The sequence below is a fragment of the Varanus komodoensis genome, unplaced genomic scaffold (genome assembly GCF_004798865.1).
Source record: "Varanus komodoensis strain SLA01 unplaced genomic scaffold, ASM479886v1 scaffold122, whole genome shotgun sequence".
NCBI lineage: Eukaryota > Metazoa > Chordata > Lepidosauria > Squamata > Varanidae > Varanus > Varanus komodoensis.
The window spans coordinates 40032-54179 of NW_025335356.1; the positions used below are offsets into that span (position 1 = coordinate 40032).

General features: G+C 46.8%; 1 protein-coding gene and 1 long non-coding RNA gene across 2 annotated transcripts; both read right to left on the reverse strand.

Annotated features, from left to right (window-relative positions):
* Positions 1–3417: 3417 nt before the first annotated feature.
* On the reverse strand, positions 3418–4185 carry LOC123019414. The gene is made up of 2 exons (XR_006413925.1): positions 4019–4185; positions 3418–3980 (listed from the first exon to the last, which is right to left on the reverse strand). It is a non-coding gene; the product is annotated as an uncharacterized LOC123019414 (long non-coding RNA).
* Positions 4186–4460: 275 nt separating this feature from the next.
* LOC123019390 (hemicentin-2-like) lies at positions 4461–13679 on the reverse strand. Its single transcript, XM_044422218.1, has 7 exons — positions 13373–13679; positions 10805–10951; positions 10264–10398; positions 9643–9833; positions 7409–7502; positions 6339–6519; positions 4461–4910 (listed from the first exon to the last, which is right to left on the reverse strand). Exons 1-7 carry the CDS (start codon positions 13677–13679, stop codon positions 4850–4852), a joined length of 1116 nt encoding a protein of 371 aa, XP_044278153.1. The 3' UTR covers positions 4461–4849.
* Positions 13680–14148: the final 469 nt, after the last annotated feature.

The following is a 14148-nucleotide window of genomic DNA, read 5'->3' on the forward strand; positions in this document are numbered from 1 at the left end:
AATTTTAGAGGGCTTAGTGTTGGAATATAGTAGAGAATGGTAAGAGCAAGATCATTCTTGGGGCAGCATTTTTATTTTTATTTTTTGTACAAAGGAGTGCCTTACCAATATAATGCACAGGCTTTCATCTTTAGCAACTCCAGCTAAAAGATTAGATGTGCCATGCACTTGCCAAGCAGCTCTCTGGAAAAGGCGATGCGAGTGAAATCCCCAGTCTTCTGGCATCCATACAGAAGGAAAGGATTTTCACAGGAGCGTCCCACTGGTTTAGGAAAACAGCCCTGCTTTTCTCATAGATCCTGTGAGAACTGTGAGCCCGTGATTGGGCTGCCTTACTGGCTTGCTCCAGGGATCTTGCACGGCAGGGGGCAACATTTGCCCCCTGGCAGCACCTAATGAAGGGCGGCAGAGGGAAAGCTGCATGACATCAGCTGTATCCTGGACCTTTGGAGCCTGAGACACGATGATTTCACTGTGGTTGCCCTTTCCCTGAGTTAATGTGTCTTCTTGGTCAGTTCCCCGAATAAACAGATCAGAATATTCCTTGTAATTGCAAAGCGGCATCGCATTCCAAGGCCTGCAGTTCTCAGGAATAAGCTGGCACTTTCAGGCACAACATTCGTCTTATGCTTCTTTCGTAGCATAGAGCCGTATTCAGGCTTTGATTCTTCCTCCAGAAGCCCGTTTGCCCTGCCTAGTGGAAGTCAAAGATGAGGCTAGACGGTGCCCCTAGGGATGGAGCCCTGAATCTTTGCCTAGGAACCCCAGATCTTCAGGAGCCCATCTGCCTCACCACCCTGCTGGCCTTTTGCCCCCTTGCATTATCACTCCTGCTGCCTCCCCCTTGAATCCTTCTGACTCACTTTTTTCTGAAATCAAATACCTTCTTCACCACTGACCAAATATCCCCTGCTGCAAAAGAGGTTCTTCTTAGGAAACAAGTTCCTTCACCCTCTTTAAAGCATACATAAATTAGCAAGTGCAATGTTTGTGTGTGTTTAATCTTATGGACCGTGGAGATTTTTTCTACATGGTAGAAGTCCTGGGGTAAACCAGCATTAACCTAGGAAATCCCAGCCTGGACCAGCAAAAGTCTCTTTCACAAATGTTAGAGAGTCCCCAACTATTTTAATTTGCCCTTTTATCTTTGTTCAGGCCTCTTCCCCAACCTGATGCCCTGCAGATGTTTTGGACTTCAGCTTCCATCAGTCCAGTTCCAAAATTACTGGAGGCACCAAGTTGGGGAATGCAATTTAGGTCAAGGATAGAACTGTGCTAGCTTCATCATGGACTGGATTTAAGTTAGTTCTACCTGGAAAATTAGCACAAGGTTGTTCTATTTCTTCACATAGTTCAGAATACAGGAGGAATGTTCTTTCCTAGCAGCAGCACCTTTTATTCTATGCAATAGTCACATGATGTGGATATCAGAGTTCTATATTGAAAAGTTAGTGATACATTGATTTTTATTCATCTATATTTACCTGATCATTTGCATACTGCTTATTATCTCAGGTGACTTTAAGACTGCGTATTTTGCTTTTCAGATTGAATTTGTTTCAGAAATGATTACTGATATTTGCTCAAACCAGAGAGGACCAGAAGGATTGCAACTCATTTGGACTATCATTACTGTACACTTACAGCAGAGACAAATGAGTTCAGATTTTTATGAGCAGAACCCATGGATTCTACAGCAGAATAGCTCTTCTTGAGTTGCAAGGCTGAGTTGCAGACTTGTAGACTTAAAAAAAAAAACTTTCTATATTTTTTTAGTCATAGAACAAAACAAAATACTGGCTAAAATACATTTTCCCCATTAACTAAAGTGTGAAAATACAATCTGGGGGAGCTGCACAGTTTGGGAAGTACGAAAGTGAGCTAATGCGTAGTAAGGGCATCTCTAAAAGTGCAAACCTATGTATGTTTAGAAAGAAAAAAAGACCTAACTCCCATGATCCTTCAGCCTTTCATGCTAGTTGGGGAATGCTGGGAGTTGCAGACCTTTTTTCTATCTAAATATGCATAGAAGTGTCGTCCATGTTCAAGTGCATGGATGTTTATGGGCATTGATGCTCATGCTTCCTGATTCAAAAAATTCCCATGAGATGACAACTTCCACTGGAATTTCATGGAAGCTGGGAAGGCTTCAGAGCACTGGAGATGTTATTAAACAATGTAATTGACAATGAATGTGTGATGAAAGACAGGACACGCATGCACACACCCTGATGACTAAGAGATGCAAAAGAACTCCACACTCCATCCACCAAAAGTGCCTGAAATTTCATTTTCCTCTCAGGAGATAAAGGGTTGAAAGTAGTTTCTTTCCTACCAAATGGAATGAGAGTGGGATAGAAATATGGAAGACGTTTCCACATGGCTGTCGGTATTATCATAGAATAGTAGAGTTGGAAGGGGTCGTGCAGGCCACTGGGTCCAACCTCCTGCTGTTGCAGGTCATCACGTTACACCACCCCACTCAGATGGCTGCCCAGTTCCTTTCTGAATGTCTCCAGTGTGGGAGAGCCCCCCACCTCTCCAGGCAGCTGGTCCCACTGTTGCGTTGTTCTGAGAGTGAGGAAGCTCTTCCTGATGTCCAGCCTGAATCTGGGCTGTTGCAACCTGAACTGAGTATTCCGTGTCCTGCACTCTGGCATCAGCAAGAGGAGATCTTGACCTTCCTCTTTGTGGCAGCCTTGGAGGGACTTACAGAGGGATACCATGTCCCCCCACGTATATCACAAGTGAAGATACCAAAGCTAGGCTTAGACATGCCACTTAGGAGAGCCTCTTTGCAGACAGTCACTTAACTTTGCCATTCTGCAAGTTATCCTCTGGTGGATTCAGAAATATTCTAGCTCTTCAGATGGGGCAGACTGCTATAATAACACAGATGACCCTTGCAATCAAGATGTTCTGTTTTCCTGCAGAAATCAACAGAGCATGCACTGAACAAACTCAAAGAAAATTTTCCTTTCTTTGCTGTTTCTTGGATGTAAAATCATGACTGGTCCCACAGGTATTTTCACATTACCTATTATTATTTTTCAGGCCATGGTTTCTTTTTTTCTATTCATACATACTTTGACCACACTTGTGCTGAATTATGGAATTTGTAGACCTATAATTATATGCTTCACTCATCGTTATGCCGTACCATGAGTTTTCTAGAGTACAAACCTCACTTACGTAATGTGATTCTGAAATGCTTATGAATATGTACATATGCGTATGTACAGAAGCTTTCAAGGTCTAACTACACAACCCATGCTACAGTGGAACAGTGATTAACGTGCAGATCCAAGGCCTTGATCCTGTTAAAAAAAGTTGTAAGGTTGCTGCAAACAGAACTAAGTGCAACCTGCAGAAGCAGTGAGCATATTGTCTTCTTCAGATTCAGCACATGATTCCATGTTCACAAAGATGTCACTTCTATTCTAGATTTATTTTCAGAGTGAATGTGATGACAGTCCTAAATGGAAGAAATGATGCATTGCATGCGTCTACACTCCAGAGTTAATTACAGTCAACCACTTCACCAAATCCCTGCTCATCCCATCTTGATGTTTATTATTAAATCAAATCCACAACTACGTTCTTTCCAGTTTTCTGAGTCATCCACCATCTGGCTGCAGTAAGATTCATGAGGCTCCTTCATATGAAGCCCAGCATGGGAACGAAAGGATGGGTGAAAGGCGAGCTAGGGAAGCGAGGGCCACGGCTCCTTAGTGCTGCTGAATGGAACCTTGGAATGTCATAGGCTATACCAGAGCGACACGTAGCACAGCAGCAAAGTGCAGATAAACCGCCAGGCTATGCTTAAAGAAGAACCAGTGTCGGAGCGGAGCGGACGTGTGACATGAGACTTGAAGGAGTCCGGTGCTGCTCAAAGATGAGGGGAAACCCAGTACCAGAATTTCAGAGCAGGGATGTGGTGCCCCTACCCTGTGGGCTTAAGGAGCTTTGGCGGGTGGAGCCTCCCCTCCTAACTCCCCTCCTAACTTGAGCTCCTAACTCCCCTCCTAACTTGAGCTCTTGGAGGAACCCCCACTGTCACTTCAGATCATCAGCAACTCAGTGGGTTTGTGCAGTTCAGACTCCCCATGGAAAAAAGGCAAACCACACAAAGCCTCAGAGATCAGCTGTCAGCCTTCCTTCCCTGAGCTGGCCAAGGTACATGAGGGGGTGCCACACGGAGGTGGGTGGAGACCTGTCCCCCCACCCGTGCAGAGGAGGGCAGGACGCGCTCCAACGGAGCCAAGCTCAGGGAGCCAAGTTTCAGTTTGGATGTCAGGAAGCGCTTCCTGACAGTTAGGACCCCAAGGGAATGGAATGGGCTTCCACGGGAGGTCATTGAGGCCCCATCAGTGAGGGTGTTCAAGGATAGGCTGGACATGCACGCGGTAGGCATGTCATGAGCGGAACCGGCTGGAGCAGGGGGTCAGACTAGATGGCCCGGGAGGTGCCTTCTGACTCGCTCTGTTTCTATGTTTCTAAGTCCCTTTCTTCTGCCAAGAGGCACACGGAACCCCAGGCATGTCTCAGCACAGGGGAAGCAAGATGGACCGAGGGAGGGCAGGACCTTGCCCCTTGGCACAGCTGGTCAATGGAGAGCCTGGTGGAAGGAGCAACGTGGCCTGATTCCAGTTCTGCAGCACTGCAGCAGGGAACAGCACGCCGTGAGTCTACCTACTACTTTTTCCAGCAGGATAGGGACAAGGAAGGACCGCAAGGGTGCTCTAAGCCCCTGGGAAGGGAGGAGTAGTCTTGGCTTTCTTTTTCCAGCATAACTAGTCCAAGCTTTGCTGCAAGCCCAACACTTCATGAGTCCATTGCTGAAGACTAATCAGGCCTCAATACCGGAGACATTCACCACTGTGCTTTTCCCTGCCTTGGAAAGTGGTTTTCTGTGGAGAGAAGCCAGAAATAAAGCATAGCTGAGCAGGACAGAGTTTTCAGGAGTTTCCTCTGGTGGCAGGAGTTGTGGGGGAAACAATTGCCACTCAAAATGGAGCCCATGCCTGTCACCCTAAAAGCATTGGTAGGAACCAATCTTAAATCATATTTAGCACAGACTTCAGAAAGTTGAATGACATGGGCCAGAAGCAATCCGTGTGTTTTCATCGTATAGAAGCAACTGCTGGGCACTCCAGTTTGGATTGGAGCATTAGCATTCAGGAAGGAAGGGAACTGAGCTTGTTCTCCCCATTTTTCACCTATGTAGTTATTGTTTTCAGTGCTGAAAAAGGTACAGATCTCCCTTCTTTGCAGCTGGTGTGCCAGTCAAAAGCCAAACTTCTGTTCACTTCCCAGTGGATGCTTTTACGTACAAATAAAAATGTTGGGCAATATGGCTCATGTTGTATATTATCTCGCACCATGAGCTGAAATTAATCACCAACTGGATAGGCACCAGTTTTAATCCTCAGAAGCAGGGAATAAATTGATGTGAGGATTCAATTTCTATTCCATTTGCAAGTCCAGCTGCAGGTAGCACAATTTCTAGGGCATTTTCATAATTTCCTGAACCTGCATTCCCATGGAGAAGTGTGCATTTGCACAGGCGTGCCCTTCTGAAAATATGCAATGGTATAAATTTGCATGTTGCACACATCCAACCACATTTTCATTTTTTAATCTACTGGGGAAGGGAAAGAGCGTGTGGTGGGTGGACACTTTTTAAAAATGGTCCTTCTTTCCCAAATGGATAAAAATACACACTCATATTTGGTAATGCAAATAAGACAAACTGAGCTTTGAGGAAGAATTCAGAGAACTTCAAAAAGCTCAAACATTGCATGTTGAATCATCCCTACAAGGAAATCCTATATTATCTGCCTGATTATGGTACTTAATTTAAATATATGTGCATTTAAAACAGCCTTGAAAAACGGCTGCCAAAAAGAATGTAGTGTGCAAAAAAAAGAAAAACAAAGTTAGAGGTTAGTAGCCTGAGGTTTTGCATTTCACCCCTGTGTTCTGCAGATTAATCAGAATTCTCTGTCACTAGGCCTTCCCTTGCTCACCTGCAAGCAACTGCTACGCACCTCTGGCTACCAAGAATTAATTACCCCAGATTTAGGATTAAACTGCCATTGTCCTGCTTTAGATTTTACCTGAACTAACTATAACAGAGAGGAAAACTGGCGGAAGCTACCACCCACAGTCAGGTTTGAGTGGAACCAACCAGATGCGGAATCATATGTATGGGACATGATCAGGAGACAAGAGACTGGTGTTGGGAGACCATCTGAGGACAAAGATGAGCTGCGATTCCTATCGCTGCCACACCCATCTTTGGTTCCCATGCCCTGCATCAGCCGCACTTCACTCACCCAGGGCTCTCAACGCCTGCCCCACATGCGCTTTTGCCCAGCAGGCTGGCTCTGCAGCACATCAGCAAGCCACGCCGGCACTTGTAGTAGCACGTCACATCTACCACCATCAGGACCAGCAAGAGGATCAGCAGCACAATGGCCAAGATGCTGCCAATTCCCAAGCCCTTGTCTGGAGTCTCTGGAAGAGGAGAGCAACAGCTGTTCACAAAAGCCAGTGAGGAGGAACCTGGAAAGCCTATGGCCTCTTCCCTACCTCTGCCCTGCAGGTGGAAGCTTCTTCTTCCTGGTCCATCTTCACTGAATTCACTTCATTTCATACTATGTAGAAAATATTTGGGTGTGGGTATGGAGACTATCTGATATTTTCTGGGGTACAGAGCTCACATCAGCATCTGTCCTGGAGCCTGAGTCTGTCTTCCGAGGTGTCATCCATCCATCCATTTTTGCCTTTGCAAGCAACAGCAGGGCCTATGGGTTGACAGCCTGGCCACCGTTTTGTATACCCTACAAGGTCCTGGAATAGCATTGCTCCAGGACATTGGTGGGGAGGGGAAAATTACTCCCATCACACACACACAACATGGTGGAGAATATTTGGTCAATATGGATCCAAATGACCCTTTTTTCAGGATGGGCCTTTTAAAAATGAAATCCTATAAGCAGTGCCTTCCCTGCCCCAAAAGAAGTCTGAGAAACTTCAGCACAGCCCTAAGTAAAGTAGATGACTCACTAACAGTGAAGGTATGTTTACACCAGGGGCAAGCCACTTGTGGTTCTTTGGACGGTTTGGCCTACAGTTCCCATCCTCTCTAGCCAGCATGGCCCATGCCCACCCCAATCTACACTGCCAGCTTAATAATCCAAGAATCCCAAGAATTATAGGGAGGTTTGGGGCCCATGCAGAACTCTCTAGAGATTCTTAAGCAGCCATCCCCATCCCACCTCAGAGAATCACAGCTGCCTGGGCTCCTTACAGGGAGAAAACGATGGCTAAAATCCGTTTAGACCTGTGATGTGGACCTCCTGACCCCAACCCAACCACTGAAGCCTGGAGGTGTGCAGTTCACCTTCTTGAAGAGCAAGCGTCTTGTCTTCGCTGCCCGCATCATTGACAGCTTTTATGTGGAGTCCGGAAATATCTTCTGCTGACTCTGGTGTGAACTAGAACAGAACATTTTAAGTTGGTTTCCCTGCCCAGTAGAATGGACGAGACTGAGAATGGCCTTGCTCTGTGCGGAGTGAAGAGCAGCCCATCCAAGCTTTCGAGGCAGCCTTGGGCATGCCGACTCAGTGACCGCTTACATGGCCACCGATGGGTTTTGATGCCTCGTAGCTAGTAGCCCTGGCAGGCAGATGTGAATTAGATGGATGCTGGAGGAAAATGTTTAGTAATTAGATTCCATTCTGTGGAGCTTGCCAGCTCAGAAAAAGCCGGCTAGGGAGAATTGCTTACAAACAACGAGTCCTTGTTCAGGAATTAGAGTTCAAACATAACCAAATGGATGGCATTGCACTGAGGACTATTCCAAGTAAAGCAGCAAAGGGGATAATGAGTTTCCAGTGCGTGACAGGGGCAGGAAGGATGGTGTGTCTGCTGAGCTGGGAGGGGGAAAGGGTTGCAAACTTCCTCTCTCTAAATGACTGTCAAAAACAAAACAACAGACCAAAACAAAACAAATCTTGGGTTTCCCCACAAAACCAAGAAGCCGTGTGTTGACCACGGAAGGGTGTGTATAGAGGAGGGGGAGTGGGGCAGCCTATCGCCAGGCCAAGTGATGAACCAGGAATTATTTTTCATGAGAGTCCCTGCCATCTCTGGATCCCAGAGACATGAATACGGCCGTGGGGAAGAAGAACCAGAGGCAGAAAAGGCAGGTGCTCTTTCAGGAGTGTGCCAGGAGCAGCCATCTGCAAATGGTGCTCTGCACCATTCATTTATATTCCGATATTTTTCCCCTGGACAGGGCGGCATGCATGGTCCTGCAAAAAGGAGGAGAGGCTGAGAGCCAGCGAGTTGCCCGGAGCCACCCTGTGAGCTGCATGGCCTCTGCACTGCACTGGCTCTCATTAGTGATGGAATCTTCGAGGGCAGACAAGCTTCCCTGAAATACATATTAGAATATTGCAGCAGGAACAGTCCCCCTTTCAGGGATCCCAACTCATTCTCCTCCCTCCCCTCCCCTCATCCCATCCCACAGCAGTTAGTTGGCATGCCACGCACATTGAGCTCTGTGGGGCTGTTCATGCACAAAAATTTTAGAGGGCCTCCATTCACAGGGCCAGAGTGCCTGTGACCAACAGCACGTGACAGCACATGAACCCTGCGGGTGCCTCCTCTTCTGTACCCCACCAGTGCTATTGGGCTGCCTAATCATTGCCCCTCAGAGAAGGAGTCTGCTGCTAGCAGACGGGACGTTCACGGCCACTTCGGCTTCACCAACAATAAGGAGGGTGAGAGAAGGCACTGCACAGCACAGCATTTGCATGGGGCAATTTATGATTATAGACACACATTTAGAAGAGGAAAGAAGCAATAACTTAAACAGGATTGTCATACCCAAGCAAAAGCCAGGAATACAAAGTTCTGCTTTCAAGTTAAAGAAGTGCTGAGAAGGGGAGGGAGATGAATCAATGCCATGCTGGAAGGTTGTGAAGTAATGATTTTCAGCAAAGAAAACTCAGATTAAATTCAAGGATGATCCCACTTATAAGACATTAAGCAACTTAAAGATTTTTTTTTTCTCCTCTGGTCCAAGGGTTTAGTGTGGGATTCAATGCATCAGACCCTCCCAGCCTTGCAAAGTGGGCCAGGCAGAGTTAATGAATTGACCCTTTGAACTGAGCAGGGGTCAACACTGCCATCTTCCATGTTTAAACTCAGCACTAGCACAGACGAGCCCACAGTGAAGTAGGAATTAGTATGGCATTAATATGGAAGAGGTTTGTACAGTGCGTGTGTGTGCATGCACATGCACACCTGAGCACATTGCATTTATTATTTTTTAAAAGTAGTTTTATCACACTCCTCAGCCAAACAGTTTCCTGGAGCATCTTACATGCAATCAGTAAAACCAAGACATCCTTCACCCACAGGCTTCCAACTTGAAAATGAGACAACACAGAAGGAAAACAGGATAGGAAAGGAACAAGCGATTAAATAGTCTTTCGGCAGGGCTGGCAGAATGGCCTTCCTTCCCTTCTCATCTCCCCATATACAGCCCGAGAATAAATATCCTTCCAATCTCAAGGACTAGCCCTCGCTCCCGGTCTCACCAAGTCTCTGCAAGTGCCGCGATCTCACCTGAAAGGAGAAGGTGTATTTGACTCCATCTTGGGCCACCTGCTTGATGTCATCCCCTTTAAAATCTTTCCCCTTCCAAACCACGGAGACAGAAGGAGGGGGATAGGCTAGGATGGTGAAGTTGCACTGGGTGGGAGCCCCAATTTGGGTGACCAATGATTCTCCAGCAGGGAACACTATCCTGGGACGGACTGGGAAAAGAAACCAGGTTAGCAGCAAACACTTGTCACTGGAAAACAATTGGGAGACCAGGCAATTGTTGCCACTCATTTGTGCCTTCCTCTATCAGTCCTATATACATGCTCTGGTGCTGCCTTATTCCCTGTTCAGGATGATACATTCCCCTTTACATTTCAAAATCACAACACAAAATAAAGATGACAGCCAGAAGAAGCAGCAAATCAAAACTCACTTAAACTCAGCCAGAGCCATTTAAACAACAGCCTCAGTCGAAGTCTAGCTCAACTGTAGTCCAAAGTAAACAAATACGTTTTCAGGACCCCCTTGTAAGCCTGAGATAAGATCTTGGCAGGCAGCATTCGGAAGGGAGCCCCACCAGCTATTGAGAAAGCCCTGTCCAAATTGTGGCTCTGTGCCAAGAAGCACAAAAGCAGCTCTTACATTTAATATTGAGTGTAACATTTGTGGAAGCCACTTCATTGCGCTCTTCAATGCTTGCCTCACAGGTGTAGACACCAGCATCGGAGGGCTGCGTCTTCTGGATCACCAACACCCCATTTCCCACAGAGATCCGTCCTGCCAAGTGGAACAGAGAGGCTCTCACCATCGGAAGTGGTTAGCATGGGATAGTCATTGACAGCAGTGACACAGACAAGGTTTCTGCCCAGGGACCAGGCTGGAGAATTCAGGGGTTGCATCCCAGTGGTGGGCTGGGTGGAAAGCCAGAAAACCCGAAATGCTGGCCTATTTTATTTGAAGCTCATACTATGCCTTTGAAAGGCATTTCAACCCTTCAGAAGGGGAGGGGGATGGGATAAGTGTGAGGAAACTGCCAAAAAGCTGGTGGTCAGGGAAAGGGAGCTGAACCAGGGAAGGGCACATGGCCATCTGGGGAACTTCAGAGGACCATTAGACCCCAGGGCTTCCAGGCCTACGATTCTCCACTCCTGTTCTATGAGCAATGTGACACAGAATCTCTTACCATCTCCAGTACTGCGGATGTCCTGGTTTGCAAATTTCCATTTGACTACTGGCAGGGGGATTCCTGTGGTCAGACAATTGAACTCAACCCTTGTGCCTTCATTAACTTCCTTCACGGGGTCCGGTTTGGTCACAAATGTGGGCTTCTCTGCATATCACAACCAGGGATCAAAACAGGACAAGACAAGAGAAATACTGGGCTGTCTAACTGTCATGCTTCGGAAGGAGAGACTGAAGTGCCATCGGGATATGTCATACATAGATGGGGAAGCTTTCCTCCCCTGCCCCTGGAGTGCCCCCTTAAGCCCCTTCCCTGAGATTGCTTTTCAGCCCCGTGGGGTTCTTTCCACCCTGGCTGCATGAGGAAGACACTGCTTTGCGCACAGCTTCTCAGGTTCAGTGTTGGAACTCTTTTCCAGTGTCAGAGTTGAGACTCCAAAACCCCCTGTGGTCCTCCGGACCCTGTCTAGGGGACATAGGATCGTGCTTCCCAACATGGAAAATAGCAACAATTTTTAAATGGCCTAAACTTATAGAGTTGTTCCCTCTCTCAGGGAAGTGTATTTTCTGGAAATGCAAGGGATCTCCACAGGAATCCTTTTGCATCCCCACCAAACAAATATTCTTAGGGTTCCTGGTGGAAGTCGTGGCAGTTACATGGCTACAAATCAATGGTGCAGGCATGCTTTTAGACTGGCGTAACTCGCATCATTGGATTATCATCTTAACTTTGATGCAAGCGATATATATATATAATCTAACTGGTCACATGGATCAATTCAGCAGGTGGGACATGGCAGAACATACATCCACGTGGAGTAATACTGTGTAGGAATCTTGGTACCCTTAAATGATTTGTGTATTTCCATTTTTTCCAAAGGGTGCATGTGTTCTGAAGCTCAGCCATGGGAATAGAAATTTGGCATAACATGGCAGATTGAACTATAATGGCCCATGTATGTAATTGTGGAGTTCTCTAGGTTGTCCCAAAAGGCACACCTATGCTCTTGTTTATCAGTCATTTCCATTCTCCAGGAAGCTCTGGTCCAGCCTTTTCCATCCTGGTGCTGCCTCCAGTTGCATTTGACAATTTCTAGCATTCCTGACTGCTGGCTACACTGACGGGAGTTGAAGTCCAAAACATCTGGAGGACACCAGGCTGGAAAAGGGTGACCTGGACACTGTGACATTCTGAGAAGGGTAAAGGGATTGCAAACACAGTGCTCAGCCTATTAGAAGATGCCTTATACTGGCTAAACTGTGTCTCCATCTGCCCCAGGGGTACCTACTGGTACACTCTCTCTGGGAAGCCTGCCAGGTTTTTCCATCACCTGATACCTGACCCTTCCAACCAGAAAAGCCAGGGACTGGACCTGGGTCCCTCAGTGTGCTGATGCTGAACTATATTTCCACTGCAAGCACCTTCACCAGCATACAATTGCAGGAAGCTATGAGTCATGGTTCAAAATTGAGAAAGGAGTTTGGCAAGGCTGCATACTGTCGCCCTGCCTATTTAACTTATATGCAGAGCACATCATGAGAAAGGTGGGGCTAGATGAATCACCAGTTGGAATTAAGATTGCTGGAGAAATATCAACAACCTCAGCTATGCAGATGATACCACTCTAATGGCAGAAAGTGGAGAGGAACTAAAGAGTCTCTTGATGCGGGTGAAGGAGGAGAGTGCAAAAGTTGGCTTGAAACTCAACATTAAGAAAACTAAGATCATGGCATCCAGTCCTCTCACTTCCTGGCAAATAGATGGGGAAGAAATGGAGGTAGTGACAGATTTTATTTTCCTGGGCTCCAAGATCACCACAGACGGGGACTGCAGCCAAGAAATTAAAAGATGGTTGCTCCTGGGAAGGAAAGCTATGGCAAATCTAGACAGCATACTAAAAAGCAGAGACATCACCCTGCCAACAAAAGTGCATATAGTCAAGGCTATGGTTTTCCCAGTTGCAATGTATGGCTATGAAAGCTGGACCATAAGGAAGGCTGAGTGCCGAAGGATTGAGGCCTTTGAATTGTGGTGCTGGAGAAGACTCCAGAGAGTCTATCATGGGCTGCAGAGAGAACAAACCAGTCAATCTTAAAGGAAATCAAGCCAGAGTACTTTTTAGAAGGCCAGGTACTCAAGATACTTGACCCAAATAGTTGGGCCACCTAATGAGAAAGAACAACTCACTGGAGAAAACCCTGATGCTGGGAACAAAAGATGGCAAAAGAAGAAGGGGATGGCAGAGAATGAGGTGGCTGGATGGAGTCACTGAAGCAGTTAGTGTGAGCTTAGGTGGACTTTGGGGGATGGTGGAGGACAGGAAGGCCTGGAGGAATGTTGCCCATGGGGTCGCGATGGGTCGGACACAACTTCGCGACTAACAACAACAAATGAGTCATGGCCCACAAGAGCTAAACTAGTACAGACTATATGCAATATATACAATGTGCAAGTCTGTTATCATTTCCTTCTATTGTCTCCCAGATGGGGGAGCTCCAATCTACACTGGGTTATATAACTCTGGGTATTTCCATCATGTTGCCTGGTGCCCAAAAGAATGTCACTTACTGATGGCACGGATTTTGATCTGGGCAGTAGCGGTCCTTCCAGATTCAAACTGCGCTGTGCATGTGAAGGTCCCGTCCATGGCAGGGTCAGAGAGCGTAATCTCCAGTCCCTTGGACAGCTCATCAATTGGCTTTAGTCGGTACAGCTCTGAATCTTCTTCAATTTCCTCCCCGCTTGGGTCAGTCCAGGTCAAGGTAGCTTCCCCACCTCTTCTCACTGCCAAGTAGAAGAAAGTATGGTTTGCATGGCAGATTGCCCAGCTGGCGAGGGTTCGGGGAGGGGGAGAAATAACTACACAGACAGGCATATTCATCTGACAAACAAACAGATGGGTCGTGGCAAATTACTTTTACTAAAACAGGATGAATGGATGGATGGATGTTTCAGAGAAAGAGACAGTCTGGACACACATAAAAATAGGGGCTGTAATCAGCACATTCTTTCCCTTGTGCACAGCCTAGCCTGCTGGGAACCTGTGGAATCCGAAGGCACCACTCTGTGTCTTGCCAAAGTGATGCTTATGTTAACCAAGGGTAGAAACCTTTGGCCAGCCTGATGTTATTGGATTCCAGCTCCCGTCAGCCCTAACTGGCCTGGCCAATGGTCAGGGACTGTAATGGGCATTGTAACCCAAAAACATGTGCCCGTCCATTGGTCATGCTGGCTTGGAGATTCTGGAAGTTTAATCCAAGACACTGGGAGAGCAGCTGAGCTAGAAGGCTGGCTCTCCAGGATTTCAGGAATTGGGTTTTGCCTAGCTAGAGTTGTAGAAAATT

What these genes read in the sequence shown, in the direction of transcription:
- LOC123019390 (XM_044422218.1), bottom strand. Translation starts at nt 13,679, where the DNA reads ATGCCTGTCTGTGTAGTTATTTCTCCCCCTCCCCGAACCCTCGCCAGC. An exon ending in TGTTACACTCAATATTAAAT is followed by an intron (nt 9,834 to 10,263) that starts GTAAGAGCTGCT and finishes TTCTTTTCCCAG; the next exon opens with TCCGTCCCAGGATAGTGTTC. An exon ending in GACGCTTGCTCTTCAAGAAG is followed by an intron (nt 6,520 to 7,408) that starts GTGAACTGCACA and finishes CTCCTCTTCCAG; the next exon opens with AGACTCCAGACAAGGGCTTG.